General features: G+C 35.2%; 1 protein-coding gene and 1 long non-coding RNA gene across 3 annotated transcripts; one reads left to right on the top strand and one right to left on the bottom strand.

The window, feature by feature from the left end:
* Positions 1 to 331: 331 nt before the first annotated feature.
* On the bottom strand, positions 332 to 4,095 carry LOC105829167 (elongator complex protein 3). Of its 2 annotated transcripts, none has more exons than XM_012667835.2 (10): positions 3,821 to 4,019; positions 3,561 to 3,726; positions 3,198 to 3,442; positions 2,506 to 2,709; positions 2,155 to 2,408; positions 1,892 to 2,081; positions 1,590 to 1,807; positions 1,226 to 1,486; positions 666 to 847; positions 332 to 566 (listed from the first exon to the last, which is right to left on the bottom strand). In XM_012667835.2, the coding sequence occupies exons 2-10, from the start codon at positions 3,571 to 3,573 to the stop codon at positions 490 to 492; spliced, it is 1,644 nt and encodes a 547-aa protein (XP_012523289.1). In that variant the 5' UTR covers positions 3,574 to 3,726; positions 3,821 to 4,019; the 3' UTR covers positions 332 to 489. The 2 variants fall into 2 exon arrangements, with proteins under 2 accessions (XP_012523289.1, XP_012523290.1); XM_012667836.3 differs by lacking the exon at positions 3,821 to 4,019 and adding an exon at positions 4,026 to 4,095 and having other exon boundaries at positions 341 to 566.
* Positions 4,096 to 4,181: 86 nt separating this feature from the next.
* Positions 4,182 to 13,246, top strand: LOC118644387. The gene is made up of 2 exons (XR_004962201.1): positions 4,182 to 4,583; positions 5,778 to 13,246. It is a non-coding gene; the product is annotated as an uncharacterized LOC118644387 (long non-coding RNA).
* Positions 13,247 to 17,136: the final 3,890 nt, after the last annotated feature.

Raw genomic sequence — 17,136 nt, 5'->3', positions numbered from 1 at the left:
GATTATACTTGTTTCAGAAAATTTATTTTTAAAATTTATTTAGTTATATATGAATTTTAAAGATGTGTGAATCATCAAATGTGTAACTTACTTTTCTGTAATAATTACGTGTTTATTTTAAGTTTATTATAAATATTATATTATTTGTATCACGTATTTAAATACCTATTTTCTCTCTGAAAATTTACTTTTTTAACTGAGAACGATGTTTTTGAAGTTTCAAGTTTCACTTTTATTGCAAATTTTTTATTTTTCACATTTTATTTTGATCAACGTAGTGATATTATAGTTTCTCTGAACACACACACACACACATAACATATTAAATTTATGAGTTTTCATATAGACGCAAGTCATTTTTATTATATCCATGATTTTTCATTCTTTTTTGTTTATATATACATATTAGGTTGTGTTCCAATGTAAACTGAAAATATACATGTAATTCATATTGTGAATATCATAGATTTAATAGTACACATTGGCATTTCATATAAGCAGTTTAGACATGTATGGACCATCAAGTTCATATCCCAGTTTTCTATAATAATTACGTACACCAACACCTACAAATAATTAAAAAAAATTTTTAATCAATTTTTTATGTAATAATAATTAATGCAAATACGAATACATGAAAGATATAAAATCATTATATGGTATACCTGAAATTATGCTAATTTTATTAGATTGATGTTCTTCTTTTGCAATTCGTTCAGCTTCTTCCATTAATAGAATCCCAAAGCCTTGGTGTTGAAATTTTGTAGGATCGCGAGCGCTAACAGGCACTACGCTGCCATAAACATGCAGTTCTCTTATTATAGAAGTTTTTTTTCGTAATTCTGGCCTACAAGAAGGTATTAGTATAAATTTTTCATGTAACAATAGAAGAATGATAGATGATGACAATAATAGATCCAAATGAGCACTTGAGCAGTCAATTTATAATCAGTCAAATTCTATGAGAAACCAAAATTCAATTTTGATCTTCATCCTATGTATGCCTTTTATAAGAAAATTGGAAAATTAATAATTGTAAGTAGTATTTCTTTGTTTTTACATTTTGTATATTTTATTTACTCTTTTAAAGAATTTATTTTCTAAGTTTAAAGATGAAATCATATCTAAATGGTATAGGATATAAAAATAATGAACATAGATAGTGCATCTTACATCTTTCAATTCTTTCTTATAAAAATTATGCTACTTGAGATGAAAATCATACCTGAATGTGTAGGTAGAACATTTCCTCAATCTGAGTAAAGCAATTAGAATATCTTTGTGAGGATCTTCATATGATAGAAATGTTTCCCATCCTCCATTGCTTACATAATCACGTCGTATAAGTTCAACTTCGTAAGGTTGAACTTTATGGTGTATTTCTTGAATTCCTACTTCGCGTGTTCTAACATCACGGCATTCTGTACCCATATCCTTCATTCTTGCTAGAGCTAATTCACGTAAATTCCCATGTTCTACACCAGAACTATATTTTTTGTATAAAAACAAAATGGTCATTATTTATTATATGTGTTATTATTATGTGTTGTATTATTATTGTGTTGCTTGCGCAATTTGATTACACTTACGTTACCAGTGGCATAGGTATATCACGTTGTACGCGATAAACACGGGTCCATGGTGGTATCAAAGCTAGAATATGAGCTATAAGATCAACTAATACACTGGGCGGATAACTTTGATATCTCCCAGTTTTCCATAATTCATACAAGCCAGTACCACGTATAACCAGTGTTGGATAAATCTTTAATCCATCTGCTCGAAACGCAGGATTCTTAAAGAATTCCTAAAAGTTGATACAAAATTGTAGGTGTTAATAGAAAATAATAATTTATAAGTTAATATTGTTATGCATATGTTGTAATTTTACATTAAATTGTGCGATATCTCGCTCTAAATCAACATTGGGTAAATTCGGCATCATGTGAGCTATCACTTTGAATCCAGCATCTTTTGCTAGTATAAAACTTTCACATACAGCACGTACAGTATGCCCTCTATTAGTATCACGTGCCACATCTTCATATATTGATTGAACACCGATTTCTAAACGTGTGCAACTAAAAAATGTATTTAAATTGTCGTTTAAGTGGCATAAATCTCAAATATTAAATATTAAAGCATATTACATACCCGTAATGTAACATATCCGAAAGATGCTTCTTGAGACAATAATCAGGACGAGTCTCAATAGTGATGCCAATACACTTTGTAGTACTACGTTCAGAGTACCTCACTGCTTCGTCAACATTATTACTTACATGACCGGACAATGCATCATGTAAATTTCGTATGAAATAATCTCTATATTCCTCTGTTAAAGACATGAAAGTACCACCCATAATAATAAACTCGATCTTGTCGACATTATGGCCTAATTGTTTTAACTAAAAGCATAACATACATTGATATATAATCATACTTTTACGAAGTAAAAGATAATTGGAAATTATATTTTAAGATATAATTAAGCACTTATTTCACCTGTTCAATACGATGTCTAGTTTGTAGGAAAGGATTGTATCTTGCACGTATAGCTCTCATCGATGTAGGTTCGTATCCTGTGTACGATTGCGTTGAATATTCAAAATCAGAATCTGGTCCTCCAGGACAGTATACACAGATATTTCCTGTCATATTAATATGTGGACATCGGTGTGGTTTGCACATTACTGCTACAACAGCAATCTGTAATAGTTTTATTTTTTTATTCGCATAAAGATGATATATTACACTAGAGCATTAACTCCTATAAAATTTATATAAAAAGTATGATTCTGTAACTATCCTTATTATGAGATAAAACATTCTATTGGTGATGTTTCTTACATATATTTTCACTATGTTTCTATTTTTAATTATATGCCATTATAAGCCCCGAGTCATAATTAGCCACAGTAAGCCATTATTCCACGTCAATGTTTATAAAAAATAAAAGTAATACAATTTTGAGATTTGATTGTGTATAATTTTCTCAAATGGGAAAAAAAAGAAAAAAGTTGAATCATGCAAGTTCTAGTGCATATAAAAAAAAACTTAAATTAGCAATTTAATGTAACACACACACACACACACACACACACACACACACACACACACACACACACACACACACACACACACACACACACACACACACACACGTTTGTAGTATACAATAATACAACTAAACTAACCCCGCTAGCAGTCCTGATAGGTTTAGCCTTTAATTTTGGTACAAGTATATTTCTAGCTGAACTAGGTACTGCTGCAATAATATCAACTAATCTTGGGGAAGAGTCTAAACCATATTTTGAAGAAATTCGTGTCTTTAATTTATTTAGATCAATGTCTCGATTGTCATTGTGTGCCTTCAATAACTCTTGTATAATTTCTCCAATTACTATTACCATACGTTCCTCCTTGCTTTGATTTGCAAACTCTGAAAAGATGTATTTTAATATTATATAAAATAATTAAACATAATTAAGAGTAACTAATTTTATTTTTTACTATGTTTTAATAATAATAATACATTATATTAAATATAGCAGACTTACTAGATAGTGTCATAATTGCAAATTGTCTGTTAAAGTATATTCCAAGAATAATTAATATATTTTATTCTCATGTGCTATATTAATGTAGTTCTTTCTTGTATCTCACTTGTAATTTTTCTGTAAGTTGTACGAGATCTCAACATCACAAAAGACTTGCTGCGAAAAGCTAACAACGAAACAAAAACAAATTTTAGGATAACACGTGTCCAACAATTAATCACCGGAAGATTACTTGCTTGTAGATTTTAAAGTTTATATACAATAGAAAGGTTAGAGACAGAGGCCCGTCATTCAGATCGCACTTAGAAAGATGTTAATGCGCTTTTTCATCGTATTATTTTTATCCTTTGACATAAAATAAGAATATTTGACATAAAATAAGAATAAAATGACAACAAAGCTGGCGTCTTTGATAAGCGCATCGCTGATTAGAGAGAGAAACTGGAGAGCGGCCATGTGATTTACCTGTATGCGCAATATTGCGAACCCGGGCACACTCACGCACACATTGCGCTCTGCTGTTCGTGAGTCGTCGCGTGCCGTTCGGCTGCTGTCGGTTGCGCTCGACGTGAGCCGTCTGCTACGATTTACGTGACCTACGTTCGGCCAACTCGGCAGTCGGTACTGTCGGTAGTCGGGTCGGCCTGGTCGGCATTGCTCGGCCGAACCTAGGTCACGTAGGTCGTAGCACTCGTAGTAGAGAGGGCGCGATGGCTCATGGAATAGTCGACTATCGGAGCGCGATGATGTGTGAGTGTGCTTGGGCTTTCGGAATCGCGGGTCGCGGCACAGCTTGTAATTTATTTTGAAACGCCTCTACGGCCGATATATTCGTAGTCGAATCTTATTTTAAGATCGTCTCAAGTAATGTCTTAAGATGCTAATACGGCTCTATGATGGGTTGACGACATCTTATGACGGTACTTAAGATGATCTTAAGATTCGATTATGAATACTGGCTTATGTGCACAAACTACGTGCTTCGACGTGAAACTACATAGACAATGCCCGCGAATCCTGTAGGTAATGTTCATGATTTTTTGGTGCTCTACTGATTGTAAGCTATATCTAGGAATAAATCAGAATAATTAGATAAACAAAGACGCGATTAATTAATCAGTCTGTTCTTGTTTCACTACCGAGCAGACCAGCTAACGAAGCGATCCCTCAATGATTTTATTATTGAAAACAAAAAACACTTTGTCGTTTATTTTATTTTTCAAGCGTTATCGTAAGTATCCGTCACGGAGTAAGAGTAGAGGAGTACGATCTTCATAGCGTGCGAATAGTAAAAGTGATCCTGTTTTTAGACACTTAAAAAATTCGCTGAAAGGAATGGATTCACATCCATGGTCGCCATTTGTAAAGAGAGAGAGAGAGAGAGAGAGAGAGAGAGGGAAAAAGAGAAAGAGAGAAAAAGGGAAAGATGCTTTCTAAAAATGCAAGTCACAGATGCGACTTATTTTCTCTCCCCCCCCCCCTCACTCTCTCCCCCTCCAAATGGCGACCATGGATATGAATTCATTTCTTTCTGCGGATTTCCTCCTAATTAGGGGTCTAAAAACGGGACCACTTTTGTTTCACGGAGATCGCCCTCTTCTTCTCTTACTCCGTGGTACCCGTTCAATTCGGGAAGAGAAAGATCTTCTTTTTAATCAATTTCTATTATTGACGCAACAAAGTTAAAAGGCGGTCACTTTTATAAATTTATACTCGTAAATAATCATGTACGCACACACGTGTGTGAATTATATTAGATAATAATTATACGCATATTTTAATATTGTACAGAAGTAAACAACAACACACGCATAACACAATAATAATAATAAAATATTTAATAGAATAATAAAATATCTCATTTGTAAAGTACGGGTCTCTTGACATTGTTATTTAATTATTATCTTTTTATTTATTATTTATAAGAGAATTGATATGAAAATTAATTATCTGTAAATTAGTTATCTCTAATAAGAAACAATTATTATTTTTAAAAATCATTAATTTTTTTATATATTTTTTTCGTAACAAAATTTGGTTAAATATCAAATATAATTAAGTCTATAATTTTATTTATATAATTCTGATTTATCAATTTTTCTTTTTTTAAAATTATTTATTTGAAAAGGTGGAAATAAAATTATTTATTTCCACCTGAATAATTCAACTTTCTTGTAAATTATCTATTAACACTATTTTTTTCTTTAAATATTTAAGGAGCAACAATGCGAGGTTCACGAGAACGAGGAGTAGGAAGAAGAGAAGGAGGAAAGGTAAGTAATTTATTGTTGGTCACGGTGTTGTTTAGATTGCAATTTTAAAATTCTTAATTGTGAGTGGAGTTATGTCACGGTGCTTGTCTACGTACTTTTTCATTCAAACATCGCACTTACAATTAGTGAATCGAATTAATTTCCGACACGCCCCGAAACTCCTGAAATTATCGAAACAGAAAACGACAAGTACGAAATGAAAGATTGTGATATCAAAACTCTGTTTTGATTTTGTGTTCTTTTTTTTACATAATGTCTGATACTTTCTTTTTTGAGTTTCTTTGATTGATTCCTTATCAGCGACCTATTGAAATCGTAGTTACTGAAATTAAAATTGCATCTATTTGAACAACTATGACTATCCTGTGAACCAAATTGCTTTCGCAGTCGCTTTCGCGACTTCAAAACATAATTGAACGAGTCTACAATCGCATTATAGTATTTCTTTAAATTCACGTAGTATATATATCATATTTCACGTAATTTGAAGCTGTTTCAATAAACAATATCGTCGCATATATTATTTTCGACATTTATTGTAAGAATGGAATCAACTCTATTCGATCGAAAGGATATTTGTAAAATTTAATCTATGATTTTATGTTAGTTACAATTTGAAGCTGTTTCAATAAACAATATCGTCGCATATATTATTTTCGACATTTATTGTAAGAATGGAATCAACTCTATTCGATCGAAAGGATATTTGTAAAATTTAATCTATGATTTTATGTTAGTTACAATTTTATATCAAGACTGAATAAAATTGTGCGATTGTAATAAATAATACGAAAATTTGTTTTCAAATTATAATCATCTAATGATCGTGTAATAATTAGCACGAAACGCGCAATCAAAAGACACAAAATATTATTAGGAATAATTTGAATATGGATGATATAATGTTTCCACATTTTTATACGCATTTCTACGTTTTATTCAGCGATTTATCTACCACTCAAAATTCTTGACTACATCAACCCATATATTACGAAATGAATTCCGCGAATAATAACGCATATTGAATCATGTAACTCCGGACTCCAAAGATTTTTTAAAATAGAAATTATTTATCCTGAAAGGTAATAGTCAAAATTTGCAGCAATATGGACCTCTTTACCGTGGAGGTCATAGCTAAATCGCGGTTACTCCCAGGCTTTTTATTGCCTACTTCTTGCAGTAAGTCTATACTAGATGGCACCAATAGGATTATATCGCTATATAATAATAGTATTGTAGTTTCAAACAATACACTTGCTAAAACTTGTTTATATGATTTTTTGTATGGAAATTTATTTAAAATTAATTTTGAAAAAATATTGAAAATTAGACAAAATAATGTTCTGTCAAATCACTGTATAAAACTTAATGGCAAGTTTATATAGCACAGAATATTTTAGCAATATTGCAGAAATGTGCTACAATATTGCTACAATATTCCTGAATATTCTATGGTTGCTATCATATAAATTTTCTGGAAAATCCTATAGCTGTATTCTTTATCATTAATTAAATTATTTTTTATTTTAATTTAATTTTGCGTTACGATATAAGAATGAAAAATTTTAATCGTATAATAAGCAGATAGTTTCGATAGAATTACTTATCCGTAAGATCGTTATCACGATCGGCCCGGACCAAAAAGCTTCTAATAGAACGGTTAATTCAAGCGGTTTCATCCGTCCCACTGATTGGACGATCGTAAAAAATTAATCGAATCCGCGGGTGTGCGGTGCAATATCAAGGGAGCGGTTACGTGATGCAATTCCGTTCTCGGCCGATCCAGCCGACCTTATGGAAAATCGAGGCAAACGCGCACGCTTGTGTGCGTGTATTTCCGTGAATTCGGTATTTCAGCTTGGCGGTTTTACGGCGTTTTAATCGTTCCTCGCATATATCGAACAATTAAATCGAACGCGCAGTGAAGCGACCGCGAAATGAGAATTCTGATTCGCATCGCGATTATTGTGGTTCCGCGACTCGTTAATACACAATCTCGCTTTGACAAGGCGGCAACTCTCAGTTGTGCCGGTGACATTAATTTTATTGATCGACGCCAATCAGTTTGAAAATCTTCCGCAAAACACATGTTTTTATCTGATTTACATACATTTGTTTTATATCTCCTTGTTTTCAAATTGAATAAGATCGATGGCTGCAATCGAGATACAAAAGTATGAATTGCAGCATAAACACGTAAATAATTCAGTTACAATGATGAATGTAATCGAGACCCGAGATTCTAAGGTTGTCACAAGTAAATTTAAGAAATATGATACCCACAGAGAAATCTGTCAGTGAAAAGTGACGTCCTGTGTCACGAACGGCGGCAGATGACTAACTTTCGAAGATTCCATCGCGGCAGTCGTTTACTCCGCGCGGCAAGAGGGATAGGAGAGGCGATACGACGGGGGATGGAATAGATAGGAGGGACTCCTTTTTTAAGACGTCGAAGAGTTGGCGGTTTTTTTTTCGCGTTCGATCGGGGGATGCTGCGACTGCTATCAGCCATCGGTGTTATTAAAGCCTCGACTCGATTTCCATGCATCTCATCGCGAAGTTGCCGATCCAAATGGTGTCGGGGATGATAGGATGGGGCTCGTAAGTTAGACGGACGGGAGTAGAGGGGGGGGAGGGTAGAGGGGAAAAGGAGAGGTGCGGTGTGTCGCGCGCGGTCGGTTAAATCGGGGCCGGGTCGTGCCGGGCGAAGTAGTTAAGATATCGAACGGGGTCGAAGATGAGGGTGGGCCCACCATCGCCGCCGCCGATTAAGTTCATGCACCCTCTCACCCTCCGGGTGCGCGCTTTCGATTTTCTATACGGTCCACGGAAAGCCGTCAGGACAAAATTGCGTCACGTAACGGCACGCCGAGGAAATTTGTAATCGATCTTAAATTTGATTCGATCTCTGAAGCACCGAATTCCGAAAAGAAATATACTAGAGTAAACGCAGAAGAGATAAAATTAAAAGAAACTAACATTAAAAAAAATTACTAATAGATTATTATTTTTAAAAAATTAGTAGAAAGGTTATTACTAATTTATTGTTGAAAGGGGAATATTATTTAGCGCGCGTGTATGCGCGCAACGACGGAAAAGCAATGGGCTTTTAGTTCGTCTACTTAAAGTGTCCCTGGAGTCTATGAAAGCTGAACGGTATCGTTAGTATCCTTCGGGAGCTACATATTGGGAGAGAAAGATTTTCCTAGCATGTCCCTACACGCTCCTATACGCAGCCATCTTTACGCCGCGCGCTCTCTTTTCTCTCCTTCTTCTTTTCCTTTTTACTCATACATATCCCGGCATCCGAGACAGGAATTTATGATACGTCGCGCATTTATATTCCCGCGCCTCTCATAAATTTTGCTTTACGCGCATGTAAGTGGCTCCACTTTTGTTCATAGATTCCTACGACTGTCAGATTTATGTTTCCGTACACGGCATACGATTCGACTATCTAAGATTGCGGGGGGGAGGGGGAGGCGGGAGAAAAGACAAAATATGCGTATATTGAGGAAAAAATGCGTAATTAGTACAGTTACACATTGAGCTTACCCTCAAAATCAACGAAAAATTGATCTTTTTTATTTAAGTTGAGAAATTCGAAACATCGAAATTCAGGATATCGTGACGAAGAACATTTGTAGAATTGGGAAAATTATTTTGCAGAAGTAATTAAATACAATTATAATTTTTCCTCAAAAAGTTAACTAATTATTTAATTGTAATATTATTTTATAATAAATCAGTTATTTTTAAACTTTCAAAATATGTATGTAATATTTTGATTTAATAAATTAATAATTTCGTGAAAAATGCTGCATAAACTGTGGCTGATTTTAAGGAGTAGTCTCAATGTAATTTATTACTAAATTTAATGTTTAAAGTTTATAAAGCTACTCTTGAAAATGATTTATTACTTTATTCTGTTGAATGCATATATTGACGAATAAGTTTTGAAATATCTAAAGTAATTATAAAAGTAACTGATTAAATTAGTTATTAGCTACCGAAAAAGGTGTCATTAAGTTAAGTCACGGCCATAGTTGGAAATTCCGGCTGTACAGCGTTTTATCGTAGGAAGTAACGAGTTAAATTTCAACCCTGTATTTGTGTAACAATACATATTTTAATAACGAAATCTCTTTGGAGACTCTTTTTGTGTACGTTAGACTTCCTGATTTTCTCAGTCGTTCGTGCATTCGGCGATCGTTCCTTCCGTGTCATTTGGACGGATAGGATTTTCGTACGAGCATTTCCGCGGGCGATTCCAACTCCTTTGCTCGTCGCCTAAAGGCTCGTCTGGACGTCGGACAAGCGCCGATATATACCCCGGGACGTGTATGTACGTACGTGCACCCGGGACGATAGCCCGGAAGAGAAATCCGGCTTCGTAGATGGGAACGACGGGACCCGATATTACATACTTCGCGATACAAGAGCTACGAAAAATGCCCCCGGGCCCTACTGCCGCCGCCGTCGCTGTATAGGTCGGGATTATAATAATTCGCGTCACTGCGTCCAATCTCAATCTGTCTGTCTGGACGAGAGCGGGATGTGTCGGCAGGAAGCAGCAGGACTCGGTGCTTCGTTAAACGAACCCGTCAGCTTTTCTCGCGTACTTCGTAATACTTTCTTTTTTTTTTTTTTTAATTTGAAATTGTACGATATATCGAGGGTCGAATTACGAAGGTTATCCGAGAGCGGTCACATATAGATTACTTTTTTCTCTTACTTTTACTTCTACAAATCATACTCATCGGTGTCGGTCCTTAAACAGGGAAAGTTTTTGCATTTTGATACCTTGATACTATCGCAGGTAATTATTTGTATAAAGGTTTGCTTATTTGCTCTTGCTTACTTCCCTCCATTTGGAACTTCTACTTCATTATCTCTTCTTGTTATCAGGAAATACCTGCTTGATTATTTGGTTACTACGCTTTCTGTGATAATTGGCAATTATTCCATGTTGACTTGTTAAACATTCACGGAAAATGATATTTAATTTAATACCGCACAATCGCATTATACTAATGGTATGGCGATATTGATTTCCGAAAGAGCTTTATTTGTTGCTTTAACGGAGCCGGCGAGCGATACGGATTTAGTAACCTATATATGGATTACGTACCTGTAGGTTTCTGTTAGGACACCTGAGTAAACGGCGAAAACGGGAAATTTCGAAAATATTAACACTTTAAGATAAAAAATATATAACATTTAATATATAAAGTTATTAAATTATTTAAAATTTTTCCATTGCGAATTTCTTACGTTCATTTATGCGATACACGTTTACGCCTTCACGCAAGTCATACAGGCAATTGCGAGCTCGCTTTGTGATCATCATCATCATCATCTTCTATACAGGCATTGAATGGCGGCCAATGTATTTGTTTATCGTCGAATTTAATGCGACGACAATAGAAACGCTCAACCGCGAACTTAACGTTCGTCAAGCATTGTGCGCAATAAGTGTTCGACCCTCTTCATCGTATAATCCTCCTTTACGAGGAGTACTCTCTTACACACTACAACCATACACGCGCGCGTGCGCGCTGCCGCGTCACACGTATTTCCGTTCCTTGGAGAATGAGTATCCATGGCGTACGACAGGTGAACGGTCTATGGAATAAAGCTCTTCGCTGATCCTGTAGCCCGGAGATCTTCAACCTTTACTGCACGACCTGCTATACTGCCGGCCATTCTGCGCTTCCTCTGTCCTTTGACGACGGAAACTCGTGATCCTCTTGGACGTCGTGATTCTATTTCTAAATACGCTAACTATTGCCGTAAATATGCGTACACATATTTATTAACGTTTTCAATAGATAAATGAAAAAAATGTACTAACATAATATTATACATGAAAAGTTTTCTTTGCTTTGGCAAAGAGCGTTAATTTTTTATTTTTTAGAAATGAAATTTTGAGAATATTTGTTGATTGTTTTTTGTATCCCCTTACAGGTTTCATAATCGAAAACTATTTTCTCTCTTCAGTAAATTGTTAATTGTATTTGTTATGTATATATCCGAACAACTTCTGCTTATAGAATGATTGATGAAACTCTATGGTCAACAAACTCGTATCGACAAGAATTATGTCACATAAATATTTACGGAGTTATTAAAGTAAAAGGAAATGGTTCAGATCTCTTCTCTATTATTTTCCAATATATATTTTAATCGCAGTTAAATGAAAATTCTGTTTTCGAAATTTAATCCTTATAATCAGTCTGGACATTTTTACTTATATTTGATATTTTTTACTACGAAGGTAAATTAAAAAGAAGAAAAAAAAAATTATTTCCAGCTGCGCCGATACAGTAAAGCGCTACGCACTAGTTTTACCCGCGGCCAGAAAATATCGCGTAACCCCGAATGAACGCGCAGTACCGTGCGTTGCGGTGCATCCATGTGCACAGTGGAGCGGTAATAGTGTCCAGGACGGCACTCAGCCGCTATGCAACAATACACATATCTATAGCTTCCTCCTTTCTGGCGCAACATCATGACGCTCTTCTAGCTGTCATGATACTGTCGCGCTGTATCGTGCGTCAGATTTCGTCCGAGAGGGCCGGCGATTTTCCGGGCTTGCGGTTTAGCTTTAATCCCACCGACGTCAAATTTTAATACAAAGCACATGGAGAGAGGGAGGGGGGGGGGGAGAGGAGGGAGGAGCGGTGCGATTGTGTCTCAAATGCAAAATGTAAATGAAAGGCGTGTAACAAAATGCGCGTCTACGCGCCGGGGATCCGTTTATCCGTACGTTCCCCTCTCACGATATTCATTTAAATTCGCCATATCTCGCGTAATTATAACTTTCGGCCGACATTTCTGTTGCGCCGAGTTTATTAGCGACAGCTGGATCCGTTAAATTACGTGTGTGATTTAATTAAATTTTCACCGAGACGACGGTGCCGCCGTCGACGATCGATATTTTCGTGGTTCGGGATTCGACAAACGGAATTTTTCCCGCGATCAATTCACGCCGATTATCCGAAAGAATATTTGTACGGGGCGAATCGGCCGCCCACATCGAATCTACATAATGCCTTGCACGTTGCACGTGCGTTTGGCCCGACGTTTGGTTACACGGTTCAATGGAACTAAAGTATACCTCTTGCTTTTTCGGGAATGACGTTTCATGCACGAACATTTTGGTTTCTGGTCAACTTTAACTGATATACGTATGTTCTTTGCCCGATCGCTACCCACACATTCGAAACAACGTATCATCACATTTTTTTGGGTTATGCAAAATTTTTAGTATGGAAATATGAAAAGGAATGGAAAATGGTGATCGAAAGGTTTAACCCTTTGTTATACAAATTTTTTTGCTGAACATATTTTGCTGAACTTTATGATGTATGGAGATTTTTAAAGTTGTTGATTGCAAATCTGAAGTAAAAATTAAAAAATTAAAATGGTGGATTTAATATGACCATCAAATTAAAAAAATTAACTATGACTTATTTATATACAATATTTTATATGTAAGAGTTGTCTATATAGACTCCTGATTTCAAAATCAAGGTATTAAATTATAAATTGGCGGTTTTATATATTTTGGAATTAGATACAACTTTCGATTCGATTTCTGATGCAATGCTTACTATTTTTTCACCACTGTTCGTTTCCCTGCTCAATATATCGTAAAAGTTTTTAAATTAAGTAATTTCACTAAATATAAGTAATTTTTCAACACAGAATCTTGCAAAGAATCAAATTCTGAAATTTTAATAATAAAATTTTACATATAGAAAAAACAAATAGATATATTTATTAGATGTATTTATTATAGAATTAGTGAATGATTAAAAAAGGTGAAAATAATTATATATTTATGTTATTTATATACAGATACAAGTGATAGGAACATAATAATATCAAATTGAAATGTTACAATGAAAAAAAATTTACTTAGATTGAAATAAATATTTTTTCAAATAGTACCAAGCAAAAGTTTTGTAAAAAATAAATAATATTTACTGCAAATAATATTTTCTATAATTTAGAAAATGCATTATACATTTTCTATCAATCTAGAAAATGTATAATACATTTTCTAAATTATAGAAAATATCTTATTGAAATAAATATTATTTATTTTTTACCAAACATCTGCTTGGTACTATTTGAAAAAATATTTATTTCAATGTAAATTTTTTTTCAGTGTACATAAATTAATTGTAAAAACTGCGAAGAAATTAATTGCTTACATATGGGGCTCACTATGCAAAAAGGGGTTAATCCTAATCCCTAGGCACTCTCGACGTTACGCTACATACTGATATAATGATGTGCTTTCGGATACAATATTTCACAATTATCGCCGAATATCGTTCGCGATGTGTTTCTCCGTGCGGCCGAGTTATCGATCTACGTTCGAATTTATCTGGCCCGCGAGAGATATGCACGGTGCTTGACACACCGCCGCGAGCGACTTAATTTCCGTTGTCAAGCGATCATGTGGGCTGATGCATCGCCTATAAGGCGGTATCTTATTTCACATCGTACACATTCTCTCGTGCGCTCGCCCTTGCCTGCCTGTTTGTATGTACACCCGCATTTATCATACCGCACATTGTGCGCGATATCGGCGCCGACGTGGTTTCGTGGCTGCGCATGGCAACGCCGACAAAGCCGTGGCGCACGTACCTCGTGCTTCACTTAAGCTAATGATATCAGTTACCGATCTATTTAGGCGGCTCCTTCGAGGAAACGAAGGAAGAACGCGGCTCGTTCTTCCTTCGTCAACGAACGGAGAAATTTTGACAGAAATCTTTCAGAGCTATCGCGCTACGCTCCTGTCAGTCTATACATAATGTATTATTAAATAAGTGCGTGATTATCCGTGTATTATTTAAATATACTCTTATTGTAATCCACAATAATGTTTCAATTATGAAACATTGCGTTTCATCCATCGATTGTTCTCTCCCCTCCCTCTTTTCCTCCCTCTCCCCCCGATATCCCATTTATTCGCCCGTCCCGAGGGCTCTTTAAGGTACTCGACGACGACGTTTCGCACGCACTAAAGCGTAAGTGCTCGCAACAGCCATTATATCCGCTATATTCCTCGCGATATCGCCCTCCCGGCGGAGCGCACGGCTGCACACATGCATTCGGGCAATATGGTTACGCGGCTCACTAAAGTTAAACACGTTCCTTGCATAACAACATCCTGCGCGCGCGCGCATACACGATAGAAACAAACACCGATAAAGCGAGGTGCACGCGACGCAGAGACACGGGTGAGGGGGGGGGGGGGGAGGGAGAGAGGAGGACGCGCTTAACGTCGATGTGATGCGGCGGGGGCGCGGAAAGTGCTACAGCAAACCGCCATCCGCTTGTCAAGTAATTGCGTTACGTATTGACTCAGCTTCTAGAGGAGGTGCAGGGTTAGGCGACGGCGGCGGACGACCGCACGAGGCTAGCTTGAATATTAATTACCCGGTAATTTCAAATTTAATAGCCTCCGCTATCGCGAGACTTTCGGCAAGTTTTCGTCGACCTTCCCACAGCGCGGCGCGAATGCGTTGATCGATGGCGGCTTTCACGTACGAATTTAGAGGGACTAGACTCATTTTTGATCGTCGCACTTTGAAGTCAGTGAATTAAGACCGTGCTCAAAAAGGAAATATAAACTGTGATTTAATATTGAAGATTAAAATTTGTGCGTTTTCGTTTTTCTTTATTGCGATTATATCTTTGAGAGAAAGTCGTGAGAGACGTTATTGAAAATGGTAGTGAAAGATTACAGGGTGAACATTTTTATATTTTACTGTAAAATTCTACTATGAATTTTATTGTATTATGTGTAGTGATAAAATTTGGGACAACTTTTTGAGAAACTTTTATATTACAAATAACAATATTAATGATAGGAATTTTTGCTTAATAAAAATTACTTAATAAAAGTTATCCTTTTCATTTTTGATATCAGTTCCAGATAGTACTGCTAGAGTTCTATTATTATATAACAATAAAACAATAACAAAAAAAATTTGACCGATTTCCTTTTTTTTACACTTTTAATATTAAACTCGAACAAAAACTGTCTCTCTCCCTCTCTCTCTTGTACCGAGTACAAAATTAAAAGTGTTTAATATTTCTTTTCTAAAAAGGAGATGTTATCTCGTTGTCAAGTGCATTGTGATTTGCTTCACGTCGTCTCATTTCCAGCTATCAAATTATCAATTTCGATAGTTGATTTAAAAACTTGGTTAAAGAAAATCAGGAAAAAAGAAAAAAAAACAAATATAGAAAAGTATATTCTTAAAATTCATTAAAAATAGTATATATATATATATATATATATATATATATATATATATATATGCTTATTACTACTTGACATTTATTTCATTTAAACAATAAAGAATTATAAACTTTTTAAAAACATTTTTTTAACATTTAACATGTTTTAAAGTACATTTAACTACATGGTAGTAAGAATAATGAAACATATTGATATTTTGTTGTGTTAAAATATAAAATATGTGAAATATAGATATCAATAAATTGGGGAAAATTACATAAAATTTTTCGAAATACCATGGTTTTCAGGCTAATCACGTTTTATAAAAAAATTCTGTCTGTACATTAAAATCCCACTTTCATTAGCATACATTTTATTGTTCGATGAAAACGAATAATTGTATAACGCAAAATTAAATAAAATAAATTCTTGAAATAGTAAAATGTTTAATACTTTATTATGAACAATTCATTATGAGCAAGCAAGTTTAGAAACTGTGCACTCATATGCCAAAAAGTAATTTGATCGAAAGCTCTCAATATTGTTACATTTTCCAATTTTGCGCGAAATAAAAAAGAAATTGATAAAAATAGCTCTATTAATCCAATGTCGATATCTCTGTAATTTAAATCGAACGACAATTTTGTCATCTCGCCAGAGCGATAATATCGCGAGCTAAAGGGAGCTTAACGAGTTATTTAAATAGTTTCGCGCGAGCGATGATCGTTTTATCTCATTACGAGCTTATCAACTCGCGATAGGCGCCAGCAGAAAAACTTGATTTGATCGATTTTCATGACTAAATGAGCCCCACGTCGGTATGTTACGCATAGTATATACTTTTGATTATAACCTGTCGCGGCGTTATATCCTTTAATTTCATCGTGTACAGCAGGAAATTCGTAAAAAGATTGTCGGCGATACGTCGATTTCCTGCACGTTGAGCGGCACTTTTAACGCCCGGCCACGATAAAAGTTTAATGTAACACACAACTCTCTCTCGCACCCATGAAATTTTCAATCAACGGACTCTTCGTTT

This window comes from Monomorium pharaonis, chromosome 2 (assembly GCF_013373865.1).
Source record: "Monomorium pharaonis isolate MP-MQ-018 chromosome 2, ASM1337386v2, whole genome shotgun sequence".
Taxonomy (NCBI): Eukaryota; Metazoa; Arthropoda; class Insecta; order Hymenoptera; family Formicidae; genus Monomorium; species Monomorium pharaonis.
Note: the sequence above shows the minus strand (reverse complement) of the source record. Positions and strands in the feature narration are given on the sequence as shown.

What these genes read in the sequence shown, in the direction of transcription:
- LOC105829167 (XM_012667836.3), bottom strand. An exon ending in GAGATATCGCACAATTTAAT is followed by an intron (nt 1,808 to 1,891) that starts GTAAAATTACAA and finishes ATCAACTTTTAG; the next exon opens with GAATTCTTTAAGAATCCTGC. An exon ending in TGTTCTACCTACACATTCAG is followed by an intron (nt 848 to 1,225) that starts GTATGATTTTCA and finishes ACCTTCTTGTAG; the next exon opens with GCCAGAATTACGAAAAAAAA.